Source organism: Ictalurus furcatus, chromosome 15 (assembly GCF_023375685.1).
Source record: "Ictalurus furcatus strain D&B chromosome 15, Billie_1.0, whole genome shotgun sequence".
Taxonomy (NCBI): domain Eukaryota; kingdom Metazoa; phylum Chordata; class Actinopteri; order Siluriformes; family Ictaluridae; genus Ictalurus; species Ictalurus furcatus.
This window is the reverse complement of record NC_071269.1, coordinates 4,496,340-4,520,000: the sequence shown is the minus strand read 5'-3', so window position 1 is coordinate 4,520,000 and position 23,661 is coordinate 4,496,340. Positions and strand designations below refer to the sequence as shown.

Here is a 23,661-nt window from a genome sequence, read left to right as displayed (position 1 = left end):
TTCAGTTGTCTTAGTCCAACATACTGAGTGAATCCGTTTTATGTGAACGGCACCTCCACCAGCTCACTAAGCCATAAAGTAATTTAGCCCAGACGTCTAGCCAGTTAGCCAGGTTTTCTTTGTTCGTCTGCATCTGCGACAAACAACGCAAACTCCAAAAGGGCTGTAAAACTAGCATTTTTTTGTCCTGTGCGGAAATGCGGCTGGCTTGGCTTTGAAATCTCGGCATCCTGTTCGCATTGTTAAGCGCCACAAAAAGCCAATTTCAGTTGAGCACAGGAAACCAAAGCCAGACATATCAAATTATTTTACCTAAATTCACGCCTAGACGTATGCATGTCTATACGTACAGAGAGGAAATGCAAGGTACCGTTATCTAAGTGTCATGATAAAGTCAAATTTTAATTAAACAGAATAAACAACAAAAATTAGGCTGTATATAATTAAATGTTAATAAACTCTTTTCTTAATTAGGCCTGAATTATAACTCACTACAGTTTGATGTAGATTAAGTCTATATCTAAAATATATGTATAGCAAAGAAAGGCCAAGTGTCCCAAAACCGTAGTATGATAAGATAATCCTAACTGGTATAGAATGTTGGATGTGATGCTCACGCTAACATTTAACAATGATAAATATGCTGCAAATTTTTTTTGAGAAATTATTTAAACATAATTTCAGATTTTTTTTGGAGGAAAATCAGACAAAGGTTTTTTTGTTTGTTTGTTTGCAGTAACAACATTTCATTTTAAAGTTCGTTTCATTTTGCTGCAATTTTATTTCAATTTGAAGAAAAATGCTGTATATTGTCTTGTAAACGTCTATGAACAAATATTATAAAAAAAAGTGAAATAATATAATAAAATAATAGTTATAAAATAATAATAATAATAATAATAATAATAATAATAATGATTATTATTATTATTATTGTTATTATTATTGTTGTTGTTGTTATTGTTGTTGTTGTTGCTGCTGTTCTTGTTGTTCTTGTTGTTGACGATGACTGTTGGTGTAGTTGTTGTTGTTATCGTCGTCGTCGTTTAAATTCTAATCAAGTCTGAAACTTTAAAAACTACAGCGTTTCTGGTCCATTCACCAAACTCAATTCTTGCCCAGAAAAAAAGCTTGCTTAACAAGGCCTTGAACAAATAATAACACAGCTTAGTGGCATCGTGTGTGTTATGGCATATCTTTATAAACACACACACACATACACACACACACACACACACACACACACACACACACACACATATATATATATATATATATATATATATATATATATATATATATATATATATATATCTTGTGCATGGCATGGGCATGTAACACACCTCGTTCCGGTGTGTTTTGGCTCATGTTTAAGGGCAACTTTTGACACGTACGTTGACTAACGCTTTACCGTGTAGCCTTGTCATCGTGCATGACTTTACCAGTGAGCCCAGCCTCGATTCTTTCCAGATGAGGACATTGCTACGTGGAGGCCAAAATCTGCCTTCAAGCTACACTGCAACCCGCTCCAAATGTCTCCAAATGTGTTCGTTTTTATAGCACCGATAGTCAGAAAATGTGACAAAAGTCAATTACGCTAAAAAGATGGCAGTAGAGTATATTTAAGCATCTACAATACATACTGATCTTTTTTTTTACAACTTATGAAAAATGAAGAATGAAAATGCACAAACAATTACATTAAAAGCAGCAAGATCACATTGACGCAAATGTTTTAAACTATGTTACTCGTTACAAAATATCGAAGTTCTACACCTTTAACAAATAATCAAAACACACATCGGAGAAACATTCAGGTAAAAATTATAAATTACGAAGTTTAGAAGTTGAGGAGTTCAAGTATTGTCTTGCTTCTACGCCGGGGGCAGTTCTTAAAGAATGAAACGTAATCTAAATCCAAATAGGTTGAGTTGTGCAATTAATTGTAGTGTTAATACAAACAAAGGCTGGTAAAATTGCAGTCACAAAAAAATCGTAATTACACCATATCAAGAACATTAACAACGTCTTGGTGTTTTCTGTTCCTGTTGCAAGGAAGGTGATAATTGTTAAGACTTAAGAGACATTTCTAAACTTTCCTTCAGTCTGTATTCAGTAAAAGTTTTGGGCAATTTATTCTTTGCTGTCGCTCTTTTCCTTGTTCATCTTCTTCATCTTCATTCGTCGGTTCTGAAACCAGATTTTGACCTGTCGTTCCGTCAGGTTCAGCACTCTGGCTACCTCGTACCGCCGGTCTCTTGTTAGATACATATTGAATAAAAATTCCTTTTCGAGTTCAAGTGTTTGATATTTTGTATAAGGGCATCGCTTCTTTCTTGTGGAACGTGCGTGGATCCAGTTGGCCACGGGATTATCTGTAAAGCAATGTATAAATGGCAAAAATTAGACAACGTAATAAAAAACATTTCTAAGCTGCTGTGGCTTAAAATATTTATAAATCCTCCAGACTGTGTTAGAAAATGTAATCACTATAATGTACAGTTTTCTAACCGTAATTTGGAAAAAAATAAAGCATTATATCCATTAATACTTATATTCTAAAGCATCAAAAGTCTGTCTTCAGCTTTTAAACTGCTTACTAGCTGTGAGAATTGGCGTCGTAAAGTTTTGAATAGATCTATTCGCTTTATTGGACCATAAAAAAGCCTAATACCCCTTGTGGCTCAATTCTGTAGTGAAAACGTCCTACTTTGCACTTAATGGACTCTTTTACATTCCATTTGTTGTCTCGTGAAGTTCTTATGGGTTTATTTCTGTGGAAATTATCCTATGCTTTCATAACCATATAAAATCTGGTCTTTAGCTCGTGTTATTCTATACAAGTTCATTTCACAAAGGAAGTTATAGTAAGCGCGATTCTGTCCAAATATAGCCCAGCTTTAGAAGTAATTTTCTAACTACTATTTTGATGGCGGTTAAAACCCATTCTTATTCTCTGTTTACTATAACCCATATTGGCGCTGTTAGCACTACTAACCAATGGCCACACGTCTAGTACTTATAAAAACGCATATAAAATCCGCAGTTGCCTAATTATACCTTGTGATTTTAACTAAGATTCAGTGTTCCCTCAGAATTCACTGCCTCTCCAGACCTGTCTTTCGATGAGACCGTTTTATAACCCGCTACCCGTTTTACAGCCCTGTCTTACGGCGTTTGTCTTCTATGGACAGCCCCAAAAGCAGACTTGAGCCAGCCGAAAACGGCAGGGGCCAGATGAAAGGCTTTAGAACTTGGTTTTACGACGGACGACACAGCCAACCACCAAGCGAACGCAATAAACTCGAGGCGTCTCAAATGCAGCTGTAAACAAGAATGGCTTTTAACTTACTTGGGTCCAGTTCAGCCTTCTCGTCTTTGTGCTTTCCGGAAGAAACGATCTCAGACTCGGGGGAAGATGCATTCTGCTGCTTGTCCCTGATGTCAACCGCTGAACAGTAGACATAATCCGAATAGGTTCGTCCGTTCGAAGCTAAACAGTCTGAAGTTCGGGGATCCTGAAAGGCGTCAGGCTTTAGCCCATAGTGCCTGCTGTTAGCTGCATATCCTGGAAAGGACACAGTACCAGGAATAGGCTCTAGCCACGAGCGGACATACCTCGAGTCCGTTCCTAAGTGAGGTTGGTGAGTGTACGGGTGGTAAACCACCGACGACTGTGAATGACCAGGGGCCCAAGAGGTAGTGAAAACTGGTGGTTTCGGGGCAAAGCTGCACGACGGATAATCCACGCACTCCGGCACGAGAGGCGTCGGGCGTGAGCCGGAGGATATCGGAGCAGTAGTCGGAAAACGAGACGCCAGAACATCCTCGCTCTCGTGGTTGATCAAGGAATCCACATAATAATTACTTATGGGACCCGTAGTCGACATGGCGCTGTTTCCCTCTCTTTTACATGCATCCGATTATTATATGGAGTGCATGTGTACTTTTTTTTTTATCTGCCCATAGAACAATCAAGCCAGGTAATTATTTCTGAAAGCTTCCCCGGCTGCGATTGGACGACTATGAAACACGTGATTACATTTACCCCCTGGAAAAAAGTGTACAGCAGATCAATGCGCGGGTTGTCTTACAATCCCAATTCACTTCAGGATTGCAGTGGGCTGCTTAATTCAGATGTTTCATTATGTAACCTTACACGCTGTACTATATATATATATATATATATATATATATATATATATATATATATATATATATATATATATATATATATATATATGTGTGTGTGTGTGTGTGTGTGTGTGTATATATATATATATATATATATATATATATATATATATATATATATATATATATATATATATAAAATATTATATTATATTATATTATATTATATCACCCTGACATGAATTTGTCAGATGAGAGAAGACATTTGGCTTCGAAGAGAAAGTATTTTTATCTTAAAGGGGCACTATTTCTCTCTGTAATTCATCTTTGCCGAGCTTATAGCATTCTTGCGTTGCTATATCTAGGTTTTGCGCATCCTTTCCCGATTTTTATTATAATTAACAATCCATCATCTACGTAAGTCGCTGATGGCTTTATTACTTTATATTTTGTAAGTAATTACTCTAAGATACACACTTTATTGAAACACGAATAAAACTGAATTGTTTGTGGTTCAGCTGTAGGATTTTTGCTTGTTTCTCATTGAAACATTGGTTAACACCAGTTTTAAATAAACCCGATTCTGCGTATCCCTCATAAAACGGAGTTTTAAAATTTGAGGAGGTGGGAAATGGAGCTTGAACACTTGACCACAACAGCAATTGTATTCGGCAAGTGGTTGTGCATGCTTTAATGTCCCTCACAAAATTTTTATGAAGAAAAATTCTGATTGTTCCTAAACGTCTCGTTAATAAAACTGCATTAGAGTATCATGTAGTTATAAGATAAAATCAGCACTTACCAAGCCAAAATGGAGGATCGAGGTGTAATAAAGTTCTGTCTTTTACACTGAACGCTTGAGTGCTCACCCAATGCGTGACATATATGTTAGAGAGAGATTACATATTACATTTAACTTCAGATATATTTGGAAATGAAGCTGCTTATTATTTATAAGGGAATCTCTTGAAAAATAATTAATAAAAGTGATCTAAATATTTGTCTTCTTAAGACAAGAGTACAAGGAAACAGGAAAGTTATTTCCAATGATTTATAAAAATAATTACTTTATATACTTTGCAGAAATTTTTAGTCGAGCAGTAGGCTTATTTTAAAGTCAATTTGCATTTTAACAAATTCATTCATAATTTTGCGTATACCCATATTGAAGCAGCAGTGACAACGATATAAAGTAAACTTTCATTATATATTGGAAAGCACATATTTTCGCACCCTGTTTATGACAACAATTTGAGGGTGTGCCCCAAACTGGCTTTGTCAAATAGGTCAAGTTTCTTTCTTAATACTACATGGAATTATGAACATTTTCACTTACAGAGGGACGCGGTAGTAATAAACTGGATACTTTTGTATGATATTATTATAACAAGCGTGAAACTCCAAAAAACTTTGTCATTGGTCTTATTAAATTAGCATCTATTTAAAATGACTATTTCAAAGCTATTGCTAGATTTGCAGATAATCTGCACTGAGCGACAAACGTTACAGTAGAACCAGGGTTTTCTCGTGTGTGTGTGCATCAGACTCTACTGGAGAAAATAATGCAAGCATTTCACCAATGTTACACTTTCTTAACCTAGTTAAGAAATGTGATAGCAAAGACAGCATAATATAATGTGACGAGAGGTCTCTGGCCTCAACATTATTATGTTTTTTTTTTCTTTGCAGAGTCGATTTTGGTGCACTCTAACACCAGAGTAGTTTTAAAAAGCACATCCACTGAAACACGTAACCTTTCATGAGAAGCACATTTGGAGAGCAACTGGAGTCTCGAAAACTTAAGTACTTGATCACTGCGTTGTTGTGCATTTGCCCTGGCCTACATTGTGCATAGTTTAATAGCACATGGTTTTCAGTCCTTCTTTGAGAACAGCACTGGAGAAAGCAAAATATATCTTTGCAAAAAAGTATCTTAGTTAAGGAATTATATGAACTTTACTAACTGTCAACAATTGCTTTGTTTTTAGTTTGTGTTTAGTTTGTGCTTTGTGTTTAGTTTATACATATTTATACAATCTGTATCACATTTGTTTAATAATACATTTATATGGTGTTTTCTGTCATTAATATTTATGCAGTTAAAATATGAATTGTAAAACGTACCGTATGTTTTTTCCCCCATTGGTTATACTGAAGTTGGTCTTCAGACGATAAATAAAAGACAGGCTGTTGCTATTTTTGTACGATTCAAATAAATTAGAAAATTGAAGCAAATATTTTAGAAGTGTTATTCTTTTTTTTAATGCTAATGTTCAGACTGTTTCTGATCAACTACACTTTAACCTCTCTTGACGCGGAGCAAGCGGTTGTGTGTACGTGATTAATAGCTCCTTGATATTTGTACTTCATAGCAATCGAAAAGAGCAACGTTATAGAACTGAAACTGGAACTATGAAAATGTCCTATAATCTCAAGACGTTAATTCCAGTTACCTGTTTGTCTATATTCCTTAAAATTCGCAACCTGTATTGGTTGTAGCAGGTTAGGTTTATTTCATTTTATTGAATTTGTGTATTTAATAATTGCTAAATTATGTGTATGTCGAATAAAATAAAATAAGAAAAAATGTTTGTTTGCTCGTGCAAAGCAGTTCAGTAACATTCTGACCCTGTCAGCGTATCAGTTAAAGGCCCTGAAGCGGGGACAATGTGGTTACACCTGGACACCCGGTTTACAATCGGATACACAATGGCTTGTTTACTGTTTTTTTTCTGAAAACGAGCCGCCAATGTCCTGTCAAAATATGTTTTCTAAAGTATACATAGCATAACATAACATCGATAGTTCATATATCAACTGGGATGTTTTACAAAAACAAGAATTGGTCTAAAGTATTAAAGCTAATGTAAAGCCTAACTAATAAATATTTAAATTCTAAAAGTATGAAAATATAAATGTCAAGAGGATATTTGCATATTGTCACTCCACATAATGAATTTAGCTACCAGGCAACACTAGTAATAAGACTGTCAGTTAAATTAATAACTGTTTTCCAATAAACTGTTGCTTGATATTATCATACCTATTAGTGAATGGTCTCCCGGCCAAGCAGTGAGCTCAACACCATGATACTCAAAATTCTTATATATATATATATATATATATATAGAGAGAGAGAGAGAGAGAGAGAGAGAGAGAGAGAGAGAGAGAGAGAGAGAGAGAATGCGCTTGTGTGTGTGTGTGTGTGTGTTCTGGTGTATCATTTGATAAAACAGACGATTATTCTATTTAATGGTAGCATTAAACAGATGTTAGATGTTAGCTCACTGTAGCATTCTCCCTATCTTGTTTTAATCTAATGAGAAGAAAACTTAAAAAAAAAAAAAAAAAAAAGGTCCCCTCCCCCAAATACATAGAGTCCTACCACTGTAAGCGTACAATATTAGCTTAATTATATGAAAGGACTTCATCTCAATTAAGTAGGATAGGCTATTCATATTCGCCTTACAACCATATATGGTAGGTACCATCTGCTCGTAATCTGAGAGTCCATCAGACAAAACGCATCTGCCCATGTATGGCACTGAACTAACATTAACATTACACACAAATAACAGAATTTCTCAAATTTTCGAAACTGAGTTTATATGAGGAATAGGCCAAATAAAACCTTTGAGCTATTTCCTTGGCCCTTATATGTAGTCTGTAGTGACACTATTGTAACACGCAGGCTACTGTGTGATATTCCCGAGAAAGCCTGAAACCCCATTAGGTTCAACTTAGAAAATATAAAAAGTATTGAAGAGATAGTACAACCATAACCAGTAGACGTATACTCTATTAATATTCTATATCGTATATAATTCCTATCGCTAATTAAGTGATGTAGAGCAATATAATATAAAATACACAACTCACAATTCACAGAAATTGTATAATTTCTGTGTATAACTTTTTTCGTTGTTATGAGTGTCCTTGTGGTGTTGATAACTGGACAATTGTTAATAGATTTGTTTAAATGGAATGGTAGAGAGAGAGAGAGAGAGAGAGAGAGAGAGAGAGAGAGAGAGAGAGAGCTATGTAGTTTAAAAAAAACTATTATTTAGCTTCATTTAATGTGTGGAGACCAATGATTAGTACGCTGATGGAATTTGGCTAAACATGTGGTTATGCACTGATTTTTTTTATTAGCAAGTATTTGCTTGACTATAGGATATTGGAAAGAAATTGCCTCTATATTCATGTACTATAGGCGATAAAGTCCTGTGGGTGTAATTTTGTATGCTGTAAACTCTTTGTTGGTGACGCATTCCAGAGGAGTTCCCCATTCACTCAACTGAATGAAAATGACTTTGGATTCTAGACTGTCTCCTCCCGTCGCAAAACAGCTGAAGGCAGTGAAGGGGGGTTAACAAAACAAGCAAAGATGGCGAAATCCATATCCATCCTCTCGTTGTTAAAAACAGGTCAGTTCATACACTAACACACAACGAAATCGTTAAAAAAAATCTGCATTGTTTCTGTGTAATATCTGTCGGGGCCATCTTGGACTTGATATTTGTAATGTTTTTCACTATGCTGCGAAGGCCTATAGGCTACTGTATATAATATATATATATATATTTCAGTTCAAGCCTTTAAGACAAACAACAGTTTGACGAGATAACTTAGGCTAATAACTACAATAATTTACATATATTAGCTAACGAGCCATTCGAATAGAGGAGCCGCTCTATCAATACATATCTATCAATATATCAATTTCTCGTTTTATATATGTATGTATTTATGTATATATATGTGTGTGTGTGTGTGTGTGCATAAATATATATATATATATATATATATATATATATATATATATATATATATATGTGTGTGTGTGTGTGTGTGTGCATAAATATATATATATATATATATATATATATATATCTATATCTATATATATATATATATATATAGCGATTGCAATGTCAAGTCTTTAAGATATTTACATTTGCAATTACGCAACAATTATATATAAACGCGAAATACCATTGTACTACCTTTTTTTTTCATTTTAATAAGTCTTCAGGCTATATGTGACTTAGGTATAAAACAAAGTATGAAATTAACAGCTATGTTTTATTAGCCAAGTGAACATATTCAACAGAAACAGAAACGGATTTATAACCCATAAAACCACTAAAGTTTAGTGGTAATTATATTTTCACTACCCAACGCTCAAGTACACAGATTATTTATGTAATTATTGTTATATTTTAACAACCCAACTCTCAAATATCCGGACCGTTTATTTTTCTGATTTCATATATTGTGAAGTTGGACTATGATCCGAAATTATCTCGCTTAAGGGCACATTTTAATAGAATACATTTAAAGGCCTAACGTGACACATTAAAATACTGGAGAATTAGAGTGCAAGTATCAAACGATTACTAAAACTCGTGATTACCGATTTAATCGTCTGGCTCTTCTAAACTTTCAAAGTAAAGTATTTTTGTACAGCATACTCGTTTTGCATATTTAAATAAACTATTAGTACAGTGATTTTAGTGAAGCAGACTAAAGTAAAATATGGTACTTCACATTACAAGTACGTTTGGACATTGTAGCATTTCAGGCTCTTCTCTTCTCTCTCTCTCTCTTTCTCCCTCTCTCCCTCTCTCTCTCTCTCTCTCTCTCTCGCTCTCTCTCTCTCTCTCACACACACACACACACACACAGTCCATTGCCAATCAGTCTCTATAGTGTATGCTGTAACAGACAACAGACATGCATAATAAGCAGTCTTGGGTTATAATATACAGTAAATGCAATTTTTAAACTCTCAAATATATCCTCGTACTCAAATATTCTATCTATCTATCTATCTATCTATCTATCTATCCGTCAAATTATTCCATCTCTATTTTTCCTCCCCTTACTGTCTGGCGAATTATTTTCTCTGAATACCAGCGTGCATGCCACTATTAACATTTCGCAGCGAAGGCAATCCAACCCAAAACTTGTAATCAGAGACTTCACATTTCGGTGCGGTCGAGGTTTACCCCATGTAATGTTTACAACCTTTTTCCCCCTCTGAGAGCCTAAAAACATTTTACAGCTCAGCACTTAAAACGCGAGCAAAGAGAAAAGAAGCCCACCGTGGCTATAACCGTTTAGTTCATTTACAATGCCATTTGCGACGACATCACTGCACAGGGTGTAATTTAACGGCAATTGTCGCCCTTGATGAAGCCGAACTGACGTAATCAAGGCAGTTTCTTGTTGTCGAGCCAGGAAGCTCAATCCCAACAACATGAAACTACCTAAACCACGCACCAGCTGCGCGTGACGACGTTATTCGCCGGAGAAGACAAAATAACATTTCGCAAAACAAGTAAGAATTTTGTTCTACTTCACATTGGTTCAGATGACATGTAACCACTGATTGTTGTCCAATTTCGTTCTCTTGATACTCAGACGCCGCCAACTAGTAGTACCAATCTTTTAAACTTTTAATAAGCCACCACATTGACTTTTACATTACATAGCTAAAATATGACATATGACATGTAAAAAGGTTTAAGAAAAATAGCATGTGATAGAAAAAGCAATTCCGTTTTACCCGTTTAAAATCCCAAGCAAAATGAAACCATTATAAAGTTCAGCCTCGCAGTTATGACATACATTATGCAAAAGGACATTTAACAATTACATCTACAAACATAACCATATATTAATATACCGCTTATAACGTATTAACTAGAAGATGTCCACCACAACTAATGTCCGTTAGAATTAGAAGTCCACTATTTAATAGTTTGTTAAACAATTGAAGATATTTTTGTAACCAAAGCAGTTACTTTTTAAAGTTGATCTTAGATTGACTAGACAGTTTTTAAATATAAAAACAAACATAATGAAAAATGCAGTCTTACCTTTGAAGCATTTCTTGAAATCTGCGTATATATTATATGATCCACGGGTTGACTGATTGATTGTTGTTGTTCTTATTGTCGCTGTTGTTGTGGTTGCTGCTTATCGTACATCCATGTCTGGCTGGTGTGTAAGCGTTGTGTTTCTCCATAGCCATTAAAGTGGCTTCCTGCCTCTATAACAGCCCGCAGAGCGCGCCAGTGAGGCCAGCACGTTGCAAGCCCGGGTATGTGGATTAGCCTTCCTCCACTACGCTTTTTAATGCATCTTTACTGCACCAGCACATTATATTTGCAGATCATAAAATCCACCCCCAGCGCTTTGCAGGACCGTCATGACATTACAATTTTATGACCTTGACTTACTGTGGTCACCTGGATAATATTTAAATCAACGTTATGGGGACTCCCACTCTTATTGGAAGTGCTACAATTCTCTCTCTCTCTCTCTCTCTCTCTCTCTCTCTTTCTGGCCCTTACCGTTATTGCTCTCTCTCAACAGAAAGCTAAAGAGGATATACAAGGGGAAGGAGATGCAAGGACATTATGTTTCCCAACCCCCTTTTATTTGACACTCTGTCGAATTAAAAATGAAACTGACAAATCAACAGTAGGCATGCAAAGGACACAGTACGCATTGTTTAGGACACACGCGCACTAAGGACAAACAAGCTAATCAGCTAAGACATCAGGTAGATAGCTCATGTATAGCAAGACATGCCCCAATGTTTGACTGAGCCGAGGATCCCTTTATGTGCGCAAATTTACACAATTACGGCAGTCTGAACGGCAATATTAAGTTAGGCCCATGTCCAGATGCAAACGATGTCTGTGTGTGTGTGTGTGTGTGTGTGTGTGTGTGTGTATGTGTGTGTGTGTCACAGAAAGTCCGAGGTATTCATAAAAATTAATGAAAGTAATTGTGTTGCTTTTTGCTTGTTTGTCCTGTATTCAGTTGAAGTTGTAGCCCGTTAGTTCCCGGACCCGATTTTCCCTGTTAAGCTTCTTCAATTTCATCCTTCTGTTCTGAAACCAAATCTTGACCTGTCTGTCTGTGAGGTTGATACTCTTGCTGATCTCCAGACGGCGCTCTCGAGTCAAGTACATGTTGAACAAGAACTCCTTCTCAAGCTCAAGTGTCTGATGCTTTGTGTAAGGACATCTCTTCTTCCGTCCACTTTTAGCTTTCAGCCAGTTCCCCGTAGTGTTTTCCAACTTTGCTTCATCTGCAGTAATGAAGTATAATGTACATGTTACATATATAACAACGTTGCATATTATAATATAATTATAATACAAAAGTTATATGATGTTGTATCATTTCCTCTCTCTCTCTCTCATATATATATATATATATATATATATATATATATATATATATATATATATATATATATATATATATAGACAGATATATAGACAGATATATAGATAATTAGATAGAGCCGCTCGTCTTTTCGAATGGTTCGTTAGCTAATGTATTTAAGTTATTGTAGATATCAGTTATCTCGTTAAACTCTTGCTTGTGTATATGTATATATACAATATACATACATATATATATATATATATATATATATATATACAAATACAATGTATGTATACTCTTGCTTGTGTGTATATATATATATATATATATATATATATATATATATATATATATATATATATATATATACACACACACACACACACACACACACACAAGCAAGAGTATACATACATTGTATATATATATATATATATATATATATATATATATAAAGGTGTAATGTTATTCACTATGCTGCCATTTTCACTTAATAGGGCCTGTAGGCTATTGTATAAAATATGAAATATATACATGTATTTTTTCAGTTCAAGTCTTTAAGACAAGCAAGAATTTAACGAGATAACTGACATCTACAATAACTTTTCGAACCATTCGAACGTCTTTTCGAACCATTCGAAAAGACAAGCCGCTCTATCTATTTATCTTTCTGTATATATATATATATATATATATATATATATATATATATATATATATATATGTGTGTGTGTGTGTGTGTGTGTGTGTGTGTGTGTGTGTACAAGTAGTAGTAATAGTAGTATTAGTAGTAGATATACTGAATGTTTATACTGAGTGTGGTATATATATATATATATATATATATATATATATATATATATATATATATATATATATATATCGTTTAGTTTACAATAATTAATAATATTAATTAAATTACTTATAATATACTCAATTAATAATAAATAACAATTTACAAATCAAATTAGATTTATTTTTTTGTTTCTTTTTGTAAATCCATATAGCCCTATATGGATTTACATATAGCCCATATAGCCCTATATGAATACTAATATTTAATAAATGTTTAATGAAAATTCGCTATACTGTTCAGGATATGGTAAAGCAACATTAAATGCTAAAGTAATATGAAATAACATAATAATGTGTTGAAATAAATAATGCTTTGGACTGCGTCTGTGACGTGCGAAATATAAATATAACATTTGTCCATATGCATTTTCACTTCAGAAGGTAAGACTGCAGTAATAACAACGTCACTTAATATTGTCATATTTTCCAGTAAAATTATATCTCTCTGACTAGTGTCAATTTTTAAATGTAATTGGAATAAACGTTAATTTTCACAAAAATATTAATATAATTTTAATTTTAATCACCCCATGCCAGAAATTCTTGCAAGCAGAAACACTCTAAATATTAAACATGTTCCAAACAAAATTTGATATTTGAAATTTAAAACATTTAATTCAATATTTTTAGACATTTGTGTTATTTATAATTGGGCCTAAATGTATTTTATTCAACAGAAATGTAATGCTTTCTTTCCATTGGCACTATTCGGTAATAGTAGTCGCTTCAAATACTGGGCATATAAGTTTATTTAACGTTAAACAAGATTACTTAAATAAATATATACCAAAATAATGAATGCGTCGACAGACAACAGTTAATATTTTGTACAGATTTTGGACGGTGAACAGTCGATACAGACAATTCGCTATTAGAAACTTCTATTTATTATCACAATACTATTAGAACTTCTCCTTGACTTCTATTATAGTTTACTGTACATATCATAAAACGTTGTGTGCGTAAAACTGTGTCTGCACTACTCATCGTTGTGCATAAAATTAAGCATTTAATAAAGAATTTTTGTTTTTTATTTTTGCTGTGTGTGCTTGTGTGCCTATGTGTGGTCCATGCATGTTTGTGCATGTCCAGTGGTTTAGAGTTTGTTTATTTCATTTCAGATAGTCTTTTCCGTCTTGTGTGTTTTCATCCTAAATGCGGTTTCAATTGCAAATACAAATTCAAAGTCGTTTAGACATCTGTTCTCCGTCTGTATTGATGAACAGAAGACATGATATCTTATGTCATTATAAAAGCTTATATTCTTTTACCCTTTGCTTTACTAATGCTTGTGATTCATATATTGACTACAGGACAACCTGTTGTTAATATTTGTGTGTGTGTGTGTGTGTGTGTGTGTGTATGTGTGTATATATGTGTGTATGTGTGTGTGCTCGCGCGCGCGTGCATGCGTGCTGTGTGTGTGTTTGAGAGAGAGAGAGAGAGAGGTACAAAACGCGCATGTTTGCGCGCGCACACACAATACAGACACACAGAAATAAATGAACAGAGAAATCGTTCATTTGATTACCTTTTAATTCGCTCTCAGAATCATCTGTACAGCTGTCGTTCTTCGGGCCGCCGTCTTCTTTCCTAAGTTGCTGTCTCTTATCCACACGATGCTCCTCAGCATTCGTTTCCTCGCCCGATGCGTCCTGCTGCGACTTGCTGCTCTTGACAAACGAATCTACGGTTCGTGTCTCTGTGGGAGTTGTTATTCTTGAAATACGACTAAAGTCCGAGTCAAACCCGTCTTCTCCATGCACCCTTTCAGTTGTATACACCTGGTTCCCTCGAAAATAGCTGGCGGAGGAGACACCGCTTTGATCAGTGCGGTTGCTATTGTCTCCCAGTCGGATATAGGTGGAGGAGTCCGTAGACTCCCTGGGACTATCGATATCAGACTGATAAAGGCAAGTTATAGCCTCTTCCTTGACGCCGCTGCTTGTAAAAGAGCATGGGTGCAAAGGCTGGGCAACAGGTTGGGCACCTCTGTAAGTTTTGGAGGCGGTCGTCCAGGCGTCCCGCTGCGACAGGTAATGCGCGTGCTCATAGCCGCTGATTAGCACGGTACTCGGTGGCAGCTCATCCCGTTTGGAGTGGGGCACACCAGCGACGCCTAAATTTCTCATCATCTGACAGCCATATTCTGCAGACGTTGAGATGTACATCCCAGAGTTAGCAGAATATCCTTCACCTCTGTATGGCGACGTTTCTCCCACCAGCGAATCCATCAGAAACGATCCGGCTGCCACGTTGTTCGGACATGACATTTTGCTGACTTGGGCGTGTTGATCTTATGTTTTAAAGCAAGCTCGTTTATGTCGGAATGGATAAGGACAGTAGGACGCTGACATCTTTTGGGAGGTGGGGGGGGAGCGAAAATATCGGCAACATAATTATGGATTCAAGGCGCCCCGTCATGTGATTTTCAGACCAATAGGGTTTTGGAAGTGGCCTTGATGCTCTAGACTGCTCTGACGTCAAGGGGGTCAAGTTGGTGAGTGAGTGGAGCGCAAGATAGAGCAATGGCGCCATCTAGTCGAAACTTTTGTGAAGGGACAATTCTATTAAAGAGAACAAAGAGCAGGCAAACGTGTGACACCCAGTGGCTTATGAGACGACAAAAAGCAACGTAGTATAGAAATGATGCACTGAATAATGTGGAAGTTGACAAAAAGAAAGTAAATTAAATAAATAAATACACCATTAAATAAATAACATAGACTACAACTTTGCTAGCCTCGATCCGAGTGTCCACTCAAATAATTATGCCATGTATTTGGCCTAAGATACTCATTGTCATATTGCACAATGCGGAGGTATGTTTGTTGGCTACATTTATGGTGATAACTGGATTGTGTGTGTTTTTTTCTAGCGAGTGAAACTTACGTCTTATATTAATCTTACTGCTAATAATGCTTTTTATCCATTCATACTAAGGTAACCGCTCTATCATGTTCAGTGTTGCCGTGGATCCCGTGTTAGACTAGGCGCGAGGCGGATATACATTTACATCTACAACAATTTAACAGTTACAACGCCCTTATCCTTTTAAAATTGTTTTCTATATTCTGTCAAAAAATATATCCTCGTGTTAGTACAAATAGGTCAGGGTCTAAGAGTACTATCAAGTTAAAATCCGGTTAGAGAGTGGTTGGTACAGCAAATATTTTTCTTTTTTCTTTTTCCTTTTTCTTTGGGTGACTAATTAGTGCCCTTTTACGCACTTTGATGAGAAGGTAGGTTTTCAGTCTTTATTTGATTACTAATCTGGTTGGACAAACAGGAGAAGTTCATTCCATCTCCTGGATGACAGTACACAGAAGAATACACCATGAATGGAACGTCAGTTTTTTATTTTAAAATCATCTGTAAAATATTTTCACCACAAAGTAAGTGCTTAATACTTTTAGAATGGAAAACAACCACCCTGGCGTGGCATAACACATACACACGTGTGTGTGTGTGTGTGTGTGTGTGTGTGTGTGTGTGTGTGTGTGTGTGTGTGTGTGTGTGTGTGTGAATTAATGAATGAATAGATAAATGAATGTAGCATCTTGGGGTGCAGTACATTTCATTATAGTATTATGAATGTAAAAATTAAAAATATCTTAAAAATCCTGGCAGTTTTTAAATAATTATTGGAATCGGTTTAGCTCAACGTAATTTATCCACTTGAGATCAATTCAACTAATTGTCCAATTAGGTTAAATATTTTATATATAGTAAATAACGGAAGGAAAAATGTGCTTTAATCAGAGTTTGCAAATAATTGTGCAAACAATCGTTGTGTACAAAACTATGTGTATTAATTTGTAATATATGTATAAATATATGCATGAATGTTTTATTTATTATGTAATTTTTAAATAAAAGTTGCAAACTAGATATATATATATATATATATATATATATATATATATATATATATATATATATATATATATATATGTGTGTGTGTGTGTGTGTGTGTGTGTGTGTATAAATGCATTTTAAGATTTTCTGTCGTTTTTGTATTTCTACTTATGTATTTAAAAATGGCACCCTTTATAATTGAAAGCTCAAGATGGTTCCATTGTTATGTATTATCATCGTAAATAAATGAGTTTGTGCACTTGGCTATTTATAGGTTAAATTATATATTAGTTAGGGTTGATTTCAGAATTAATATTTTTGTACAAAAATATATAAGATACAAAAATGCATTTTCCCCAAACGTACAATTTTCAGAAAATGCCTCTTCATTTCATCAAGAAGCTTTCCTTATGAAGCCAGAACTTAAGCATGTGAATAATTTGTAATTCTCATTTCTCTCCCAACAGTTGTCGAATTTCTTCAGCTGGCTTTTCAGGTTATTTATTTATTAATTTATTTTGATTTTACAATTGTGGTATTTAAAAAAAATACTGGCCGTCAAATTTCAATTAGTTAATGATTTCGGTATTTTATATATATATACATATACATATATATATACATATATATACATATACATACTGGCAGTACATGTATGTTTAAATTACTTTTGCATAGGGCAGCATAATATATTTCAGATATAATTTGTTATAGTCTGTTTTCATTTGGTAATTATTTTACTTTATCGATAACGCTGAGCATTTTATTTTATTCTGAGTGGGTTTTTAAGTCTAATATATTCTACGTGAACCGACGTCAAACTAATGTTTCATGTACAAAACTTTTTCATAAACTTTGTTTGCGTGGTTTTATGCGTTTGATCAGCTATAAACTTCAAAGTAGACTTTATATACAGACCTATTTAAAACTAAGAAAGATCAATAAAACATTTTAGTGACAATGTAAAATCATTTTCCAGTGCCATTGTTTGCTCTAAACAAGATATTATTGTAAACTATTTCCAAACTGTGATTTAGCCAATAAAATTTATGAAAGCATGATTTGTGTATTGTTTAATTTGTTTTATTCTATGACAATACTCTTGAAATACTTGTGAATAAAAATGAAATACTTACCTAATATATCATTTGTATAGAATTGGTAAGAAAGATATTACATATGCATATACATTCTATCCTGTCATACTTGAATAGACCTATTTCAAATGAAAGCAACAAATCTAACATATGAAATTACTTGGTAGTTCTAAGAGTACATCACTTCACTAAGAACGTGAGGAGAAGGTTGCGGCATTGGTCGCTTGTGTGAACTGAGAGTACAGTGAAACATTTTTTTACTTTGAAGTGACTAGGTTTTAGCCGTCTTCCTTCATCAAACTGGCATCTATCTACTACGCCTAATATAAATTTACGGTTGCTGCATGTAACATCTTAAAGACAATTATAAATCAGAGAATAGTAATCGGAAATCACGTCAGCATTTTATTAAAATTTTAATATCACGAAAGACCACATAAATAACTGCTGATCACCAATAGAGAATATATTTACAACATTTCATCACATCCACAGGAGAGGAAGTAAGCTATATTGTTGTTAAACAATAGGTAAGGGAGGCTACAATGGAAGAAAATATTTATATTTAATTTTTCTTTGAGCCTGTGTTTTGCTTGTTTTTTCCCCTCATCGGCAAATTATACCGACATAAAATCGAAATCCAGTTTCCATTTAATTTTTATAGTGAGTTGGCTCCAGGCTTTGAGTCTGAGAGTATTGATGTCTATCAAGTCCAAGCCATTTCCTCCTTTTTCTCAAAGAGTGCACTCAGATGACATATATTGTGTCCGATCACTCCTTTTTGCATCTCTCTCCGTATTGTTGCAGAAATTAAATTCAGTACCCGCGCAAAAATTATGCAAACTTACTATTTCTTTAAAGGGTCTTATTTTTCACTCTCACAAGCTATCGAAAAATGGGCAATTGCACTGCACACAGAACGCTTTCCAGGCGATGCAGACGTCCCCGTGTCTCTCGTTCGGTAGACGGACACTCAAGGAGTCTCTTCTTCGGTAGGATGATGACGCATGCCCAAGGAATTCGACAAATTAGCTACGTCACCAAACCAGGGCCAAGGTTGGTGGGCGTGACAAGAGTAGTCTTTTAGCCTTGATCCTTGGCTATGCCCCCCCCACCCCCCACCTTCCTTCTCGGTTGCTATCTGTCTCTCCCACAATTCTGCGGGCAAAGCTCACTGCCAAGGAAGGCATGAAAGCCATCGACTAGCGACACCCATTCTCTTTCAGGCATGCACACATGTTTGTTTCTATTCATGTATAAATACACTGGAATAAATAATGGATATCTAGTATGCTAACACGTTAACGTTAAGATAGCGTAATAAGTCACTGTTTCGTGACATTTTCGTGCGTACGGGAGTAACTTCATTACTAAGTGCACACATTATGAAATTTACAAGAGTGTTGCACTAAGACTTTATTGCGTGTACTGCTTTTAAATAGCCAATGAAAGACAGAAGAATTGCAAAAGTGAATGGCAAAACATTACCTTGCATGCACAAAAGAGCATTTTTATTGGGATAATAAGGTATGGGCTTATGTCACTGGGCGTGACAAGTTACCTGGTGTACCTGCAGGTTAAAGTCTGACTTTTCACACATTTCCCGTTGCAATCACGCTTATTCTCATTGGTTCTCTTTTCAGTTTAAACAGGTTAAAGGTGAAGGCATTCACATTAGTGAAGCATGACGACAACATTTAATAATTGTTATATTCATATGCGCATGCACAGACCCCACAAGCTAACATTTTGAGAATGATAGAATAAATTGGCTTATGTAAACCTAAATCTCAAACGGCTACACACAAATCTCTCAGTCTCTCTCTCTCTCTCTCTCTCTCTCTCTCGCTGGCTGTGTGTGTGTGTGTGTGTGTGTGTGTGTGTGTGTGTGTGTGTGTGTGTGTGTGTAGTCTCAAATCGCTATGTTTCTGTCGTTTTTTCAAGGATCGATATTATTCCTCCACGTTGATCGGAGATTTAACGCAGATATTTTTGCTTTAAAAATATCTTCTTGAATTTTAGTAATTTAATTAATACGCAACCATAAGTTAGTAGTGTTACACGGGGTTGATTATATAAGTAGACTACTAGTGCACTAGTGTTCATTCTCTAAGTTCTTTCAAGTTTCTTTGTTCGAAGATTCAGGCTCTCTTGTTTACTGTTTACTGCGGAAGTGGACGCCATTCCCCGCAAACAGACGGTGCAATTAAGAGAAAAAAATAGCCATTTAGGGCCTCTGGCTTTATGGCACTGTCTAGACCACAAGAGTGGCGATTCCATTTACTGGGTACTAAAAGAGGTTATCTTTTCCTTCTGCCTTTCTCTCGAACGACGAACTACAATTTCAATGTCTTTGCAATATAACTAGGTCCTATGTTTGTTAGTTGAAGTAGACATAGTTTGTGGTCCAAAACGCGGATCTAATACGTCGTGTATTTGTCATTCGCACCTATGATTCGAGTAAAGTAAATGATTTGTTTTGATATATGCTAGTTAAATTCATCAAAAGGCTTCTCTGAGTAGATTTTATTATGAGACTGTAAATGGTTCTTTCAGATGATTTCAGTTTCTTCAGCACTGTTAACCAGTTAAATTACTGAAACGTTTAATCGTACATGCTGAAGTTTTTCGTCTGGCTCACTGTCTGAAACTGAGGCAGGATTCACTTCTAAATGCCTTTTACATTGTATATATTTATTTCATATGCGGTATACCATATATCATACACAGTCCAAATGTAATCTTTGCGATCTCTGACAAAAGAACACTGAGCTTAACATAAAGCAAATAAGTTAAAGAAAGGAACATGGGTCCTAGGCTAAAGCGCGCGAGAACTGCTCGGGCAATATAAAGAAAATAGCAGCAATGTTAGGGAAAGTGAACTTAATATTTGCTATATTTACAATCACAAATGCACGTTGCATAGTCTCTGTACAAGGAATACATTATTACAGATTGTACAAGTCACAGTTTAAAATGACGAAAATGTTAAAAAAAAGAAAGAAAAGAAAAGAAAAATACAAGATATTGTACGACGACTCCGACTTCAGTTCGACTTGTTTTGTTACATATTTACAGCAACTAGTCATTAAGGTTGTATTGTGAATAAGATATCTACAAAGATTTCAGTGTAGCCTGTGATTTTCCTCAAAAACCTTGTGAATAGTAAATCTGAACTTGGATTTTTAACTACAAAGGCTTGAATTCAAAACTCCATAATTATCGTCCCAAGACGCCTTTTCTCTGCCATTACAAAAAAATATTTTTTTTTTAAATCCATGCGAATTTAGTCAGAAATGTCGGCTTCATCGAGATAAATGATCAATAGTTCATAGAATTATGGAATATCCAAAGTTTTCGGAAATATCAAGTAAAATCAACCTTGGCCTACTGAAATAAGTCCATTGTTTACAACAGTGGGTTCCCAGAGAAATACTGCAAGCGGTCTCTGCTTAATTTCTTTTCTTTCATTCTGCGATTTTGAAACCATATTTTCACTTGTCTGTCAGTAAGGTTTAGCATTCTGGAGAGCTGCAGCCTTTTCTCCTTGTTGATGTAAACGTTAAAGAAAAACTCTCGTTCCAGTTCGCGAATCTGAAACTTGGAGTATGGACATCTCTTCTTCCTCGTGCGGGGGGCACCTTGGAAATATCAAAAGGACAGTGAAAGGTCATTATTTTGCAAAACATTGATGAAAAGTAGTATGCTGCTAAAAAACGACAAAATGCATATGTATGTCGTGGATTCACTGCTTAAAGTCTAAAAATACATAGTGTCTATCAAAAAATGAACTTGAAATTGGACGTAGGTATAGATTAAGAAATACAAATATTTTAAGCTTTAAATAAGATTATGTTTGGCTGTTAATGGATCATAAATAAAATGAAAAGTGCACGCTTGAATCTACTCGTAAATTAGTGTAATATGTAGGAGAGAATTATCCACTGGATAACCCAGTTAATAGGCATTTCTTTCTTGTTTTGATTTCTGAAGCTAACAGGGAACTGCCATTAAAATAATAGAAATTAATGTAACAACAAACAATATTCTTGTTATTGCAAAGATAGATGATTCCCATAAAATAGTTTTCAAACATTTTTCACTTTAATTTAAAGTGAATTACTGGATATTACAAAACATAGAGTGATATTCCTCGACGTTAAGAAAACACATTTTTGTTTATTATTAACACCGGGCCCGCAGCACAAGCACCACGGGTTTTAAACTAAGCTGTCGTTTCTTTGTTCCCATCAACAACGCATTGAAAACGATAGATAGATAGATACATAGATACATAGATATATTCTTAACACATAAGGAGTCGTCACTATTGTGTCAAATGCATGATATAACAACAAGACTTGGACCAAAACATGACTAATATGCATGCAAGCTGCTAAAAGAGAAAAAAAATCACAGTACGCCAAAACTTGTGTTCTGCCCAATTGATTTTTACTCACGAGAGCCCAACAAGAAAACCTCCTAAAATGCCCAACGCAAGTTCATGATCAAAGTTAGCATTTGTCACAATAGCGCGCTCTTAAAATTTCACAGACTCTAGGATAGCAGCGTCTGTGTATAACATCCCCCTTTTTCAAAGCGTGTTCCCATCGTAAAAATTCTTTTCGTTGAAGGAAAGAGCTTTGTAGGTTATAATAAAATCCTTTGAATGCTTATAAAACTCCACATAAAATCTGACCGACAAAACACCGGGCTAATCCCTTAACCTTTCCCTATTTACAGCTCTGGGTACCTACTCGAATGGTTGATTTTGCTTGCGTTGCTCTCCTTTGTGCCTGAGGAGCTACATGAGCCCGAATTTGTTCGTTCTTCTTCGTCCTCGGCGTCCTTTTCTGGCTCTTCCACCCCCGAAACTGCGCTGGGCTGCTGGGACGTGCTCTCTAGTTTAGTCGTCTCGCTCTTTTGTAAACAATGGTCTGACTGGTTGTCAGCGCCACAATACGCCGATTCAAAAAAGCGATCAAAACCTTGAGGCAGCACGTTGTTTTTCCCGACACTGGAATAGAAACCAGTAGATGGGTGGTTAGAGCTAGGATGGTGGTGATGGTGGTGGTGGCTGTACACGCTCTCGTTTTTCATGAGCATTTCTGTCATGGTGGATGGCGGAAGACAATCCCTGTGCACCAGATCCTCTCCGGAGTAGCACGTCGCGTAGTTAGTTCTGTGGTGCCACTTGCTGGATGGATCCAGGCCGTAGGAAACATCTCGTACCGGTTGCACTTGAGACAAATTTGTAGTGTAGGGGTATGTAATTTGCCGCGAAGGCCCCTGCGGAAGAAACGAAGAAACGGTTGAAAATTCTGGGACGTAGTAGGTGCAGCTGGGGAGGTAGATATTGGAGGCACAGCCCGTCCTGTCCCCGAACTCAGATGTCCGGTCTTTACGTGTCTGGGAGCAGAAGTTGCTCAGATTTACCGAGTTAAACATCTTTCCCCCTGTACTCCTTTGCCTACTATAGATAGATGTTTTGGTTTCGAGCTGCAAAAGGAGAAAATTTGGGAAGGCT

At 35.6% G+C, this 23,661-nt stretch overlaps 3 protein-coding genes across 4 annotated transcripts in view; all 3 read right to left on the bottom strand.

Moving 5' to 3' along the window:
* hoxc10a (homeobox C10a) overlaps positions 1 to 15,835 on the bottom strand; it is a 61,679-nt gene extending 45,844 nt beyond the window's left edge. The window contains exons 1-2 of one of the 2 annotated variants that reach the window (XM_053644119.1): positions 14,711 to 15,835; positions 11,019 to 12,241 (exon numbers count right to left, since the gene is read on the bottom strand). In XM_053644119.1, coding sequence (XP_053500094.1) covers positions 11,967 to 12,241; positions 14,711 to 15,452 — 1,017 coding nt within the window. In that variant the 5' untranslated portion in view covers positions 15,453 to 15,835 and the 3' untranslated portion in view covers positions 11,019 to 11,966. The remainder of the gene's footprint in view (positions 1 to 11,018; positions 12,242 to 14,710) is intronic. The other variant, XM_053644118.1, reaches the window with a different exon arrangement.
* Positions 1,341 to 4,131, bottom strand: hoxc9a (homeobox C9a). The gene is made up of 2 exons (XM_053644121.1): positions 3,353 to 4,131; positions 1,341 to 2,375 (listed from the first exon to the last, which is right to left on the bottom strand). The coding sequence occupies exons 1-2, from the start codon at positions 3,888 to 3,890 to the stop codon at positions 2,134 to 2,136; spliced, it is 780 nt and encodes a 259-aa protein (XP_053500096.1). The 5' UTR covers positions 3,891 to 4,131; the 3' UTR covers positions 1,341 to 2,133.
* Positions 15,836 to 20,574: 4,739 nt separating the features above from the next.
* Positions 20,575 to 23,661, bottom strand: hoxc11a (homeobox C11a). The gene is made up of 2 exons (XM_053644309.1): positions 22,892 to 23,661; positions 20,575 to 21,775 (listed from the first exon to the last, which is right to left on the bottom strand). The coding sequence occupies exons 1-2, from the start codon at positions 23,580 to 23,582 to the stop codon at positions 21,543 to 21,545; spliced, it is 924 nt and encodes a 307-aa protein (XP_053500284.1). The 5' UTR covers positions 23,583 to 23,661; the 3' UTR covers positions 20,575 to 21,542.

What these genes read in the sequence shown, in the direction of transcription:
- hoxc9a (XM_053644121.1), bottom strand. Translation starts at nt 3,890, where the DNA reads ATGTCGACTACGGGTCCCATAAGTAATTATTATGTGGATTCCTTGATC. An exon ending in GAAGGCTGAACTGGACCCAA is followed by an intron (nt 2,376 to 3,352) that starts GTAAGTTAAAAG and finishes ATTGCTTTACAG; the next exon opens with ATAATCCCGTGGCCAACTGG.
- hoxc11a (XM_053644309.1), bottom strand. Translation starts at nt 23,582, where the DNA reads ATGTTTAACTCGGTAAATCTGAGCAACTTCTGCTCCCAGACACGTAAA. An exon ending in AAGCAAAATCAACCATTCGA is followed by an intron (nt 21,776 to 22,891) that starts GTAGGTACCCAG and finishes GATATTTCCAAG; the next exon opens with GTGCCCCCCGCACGAGGAAG.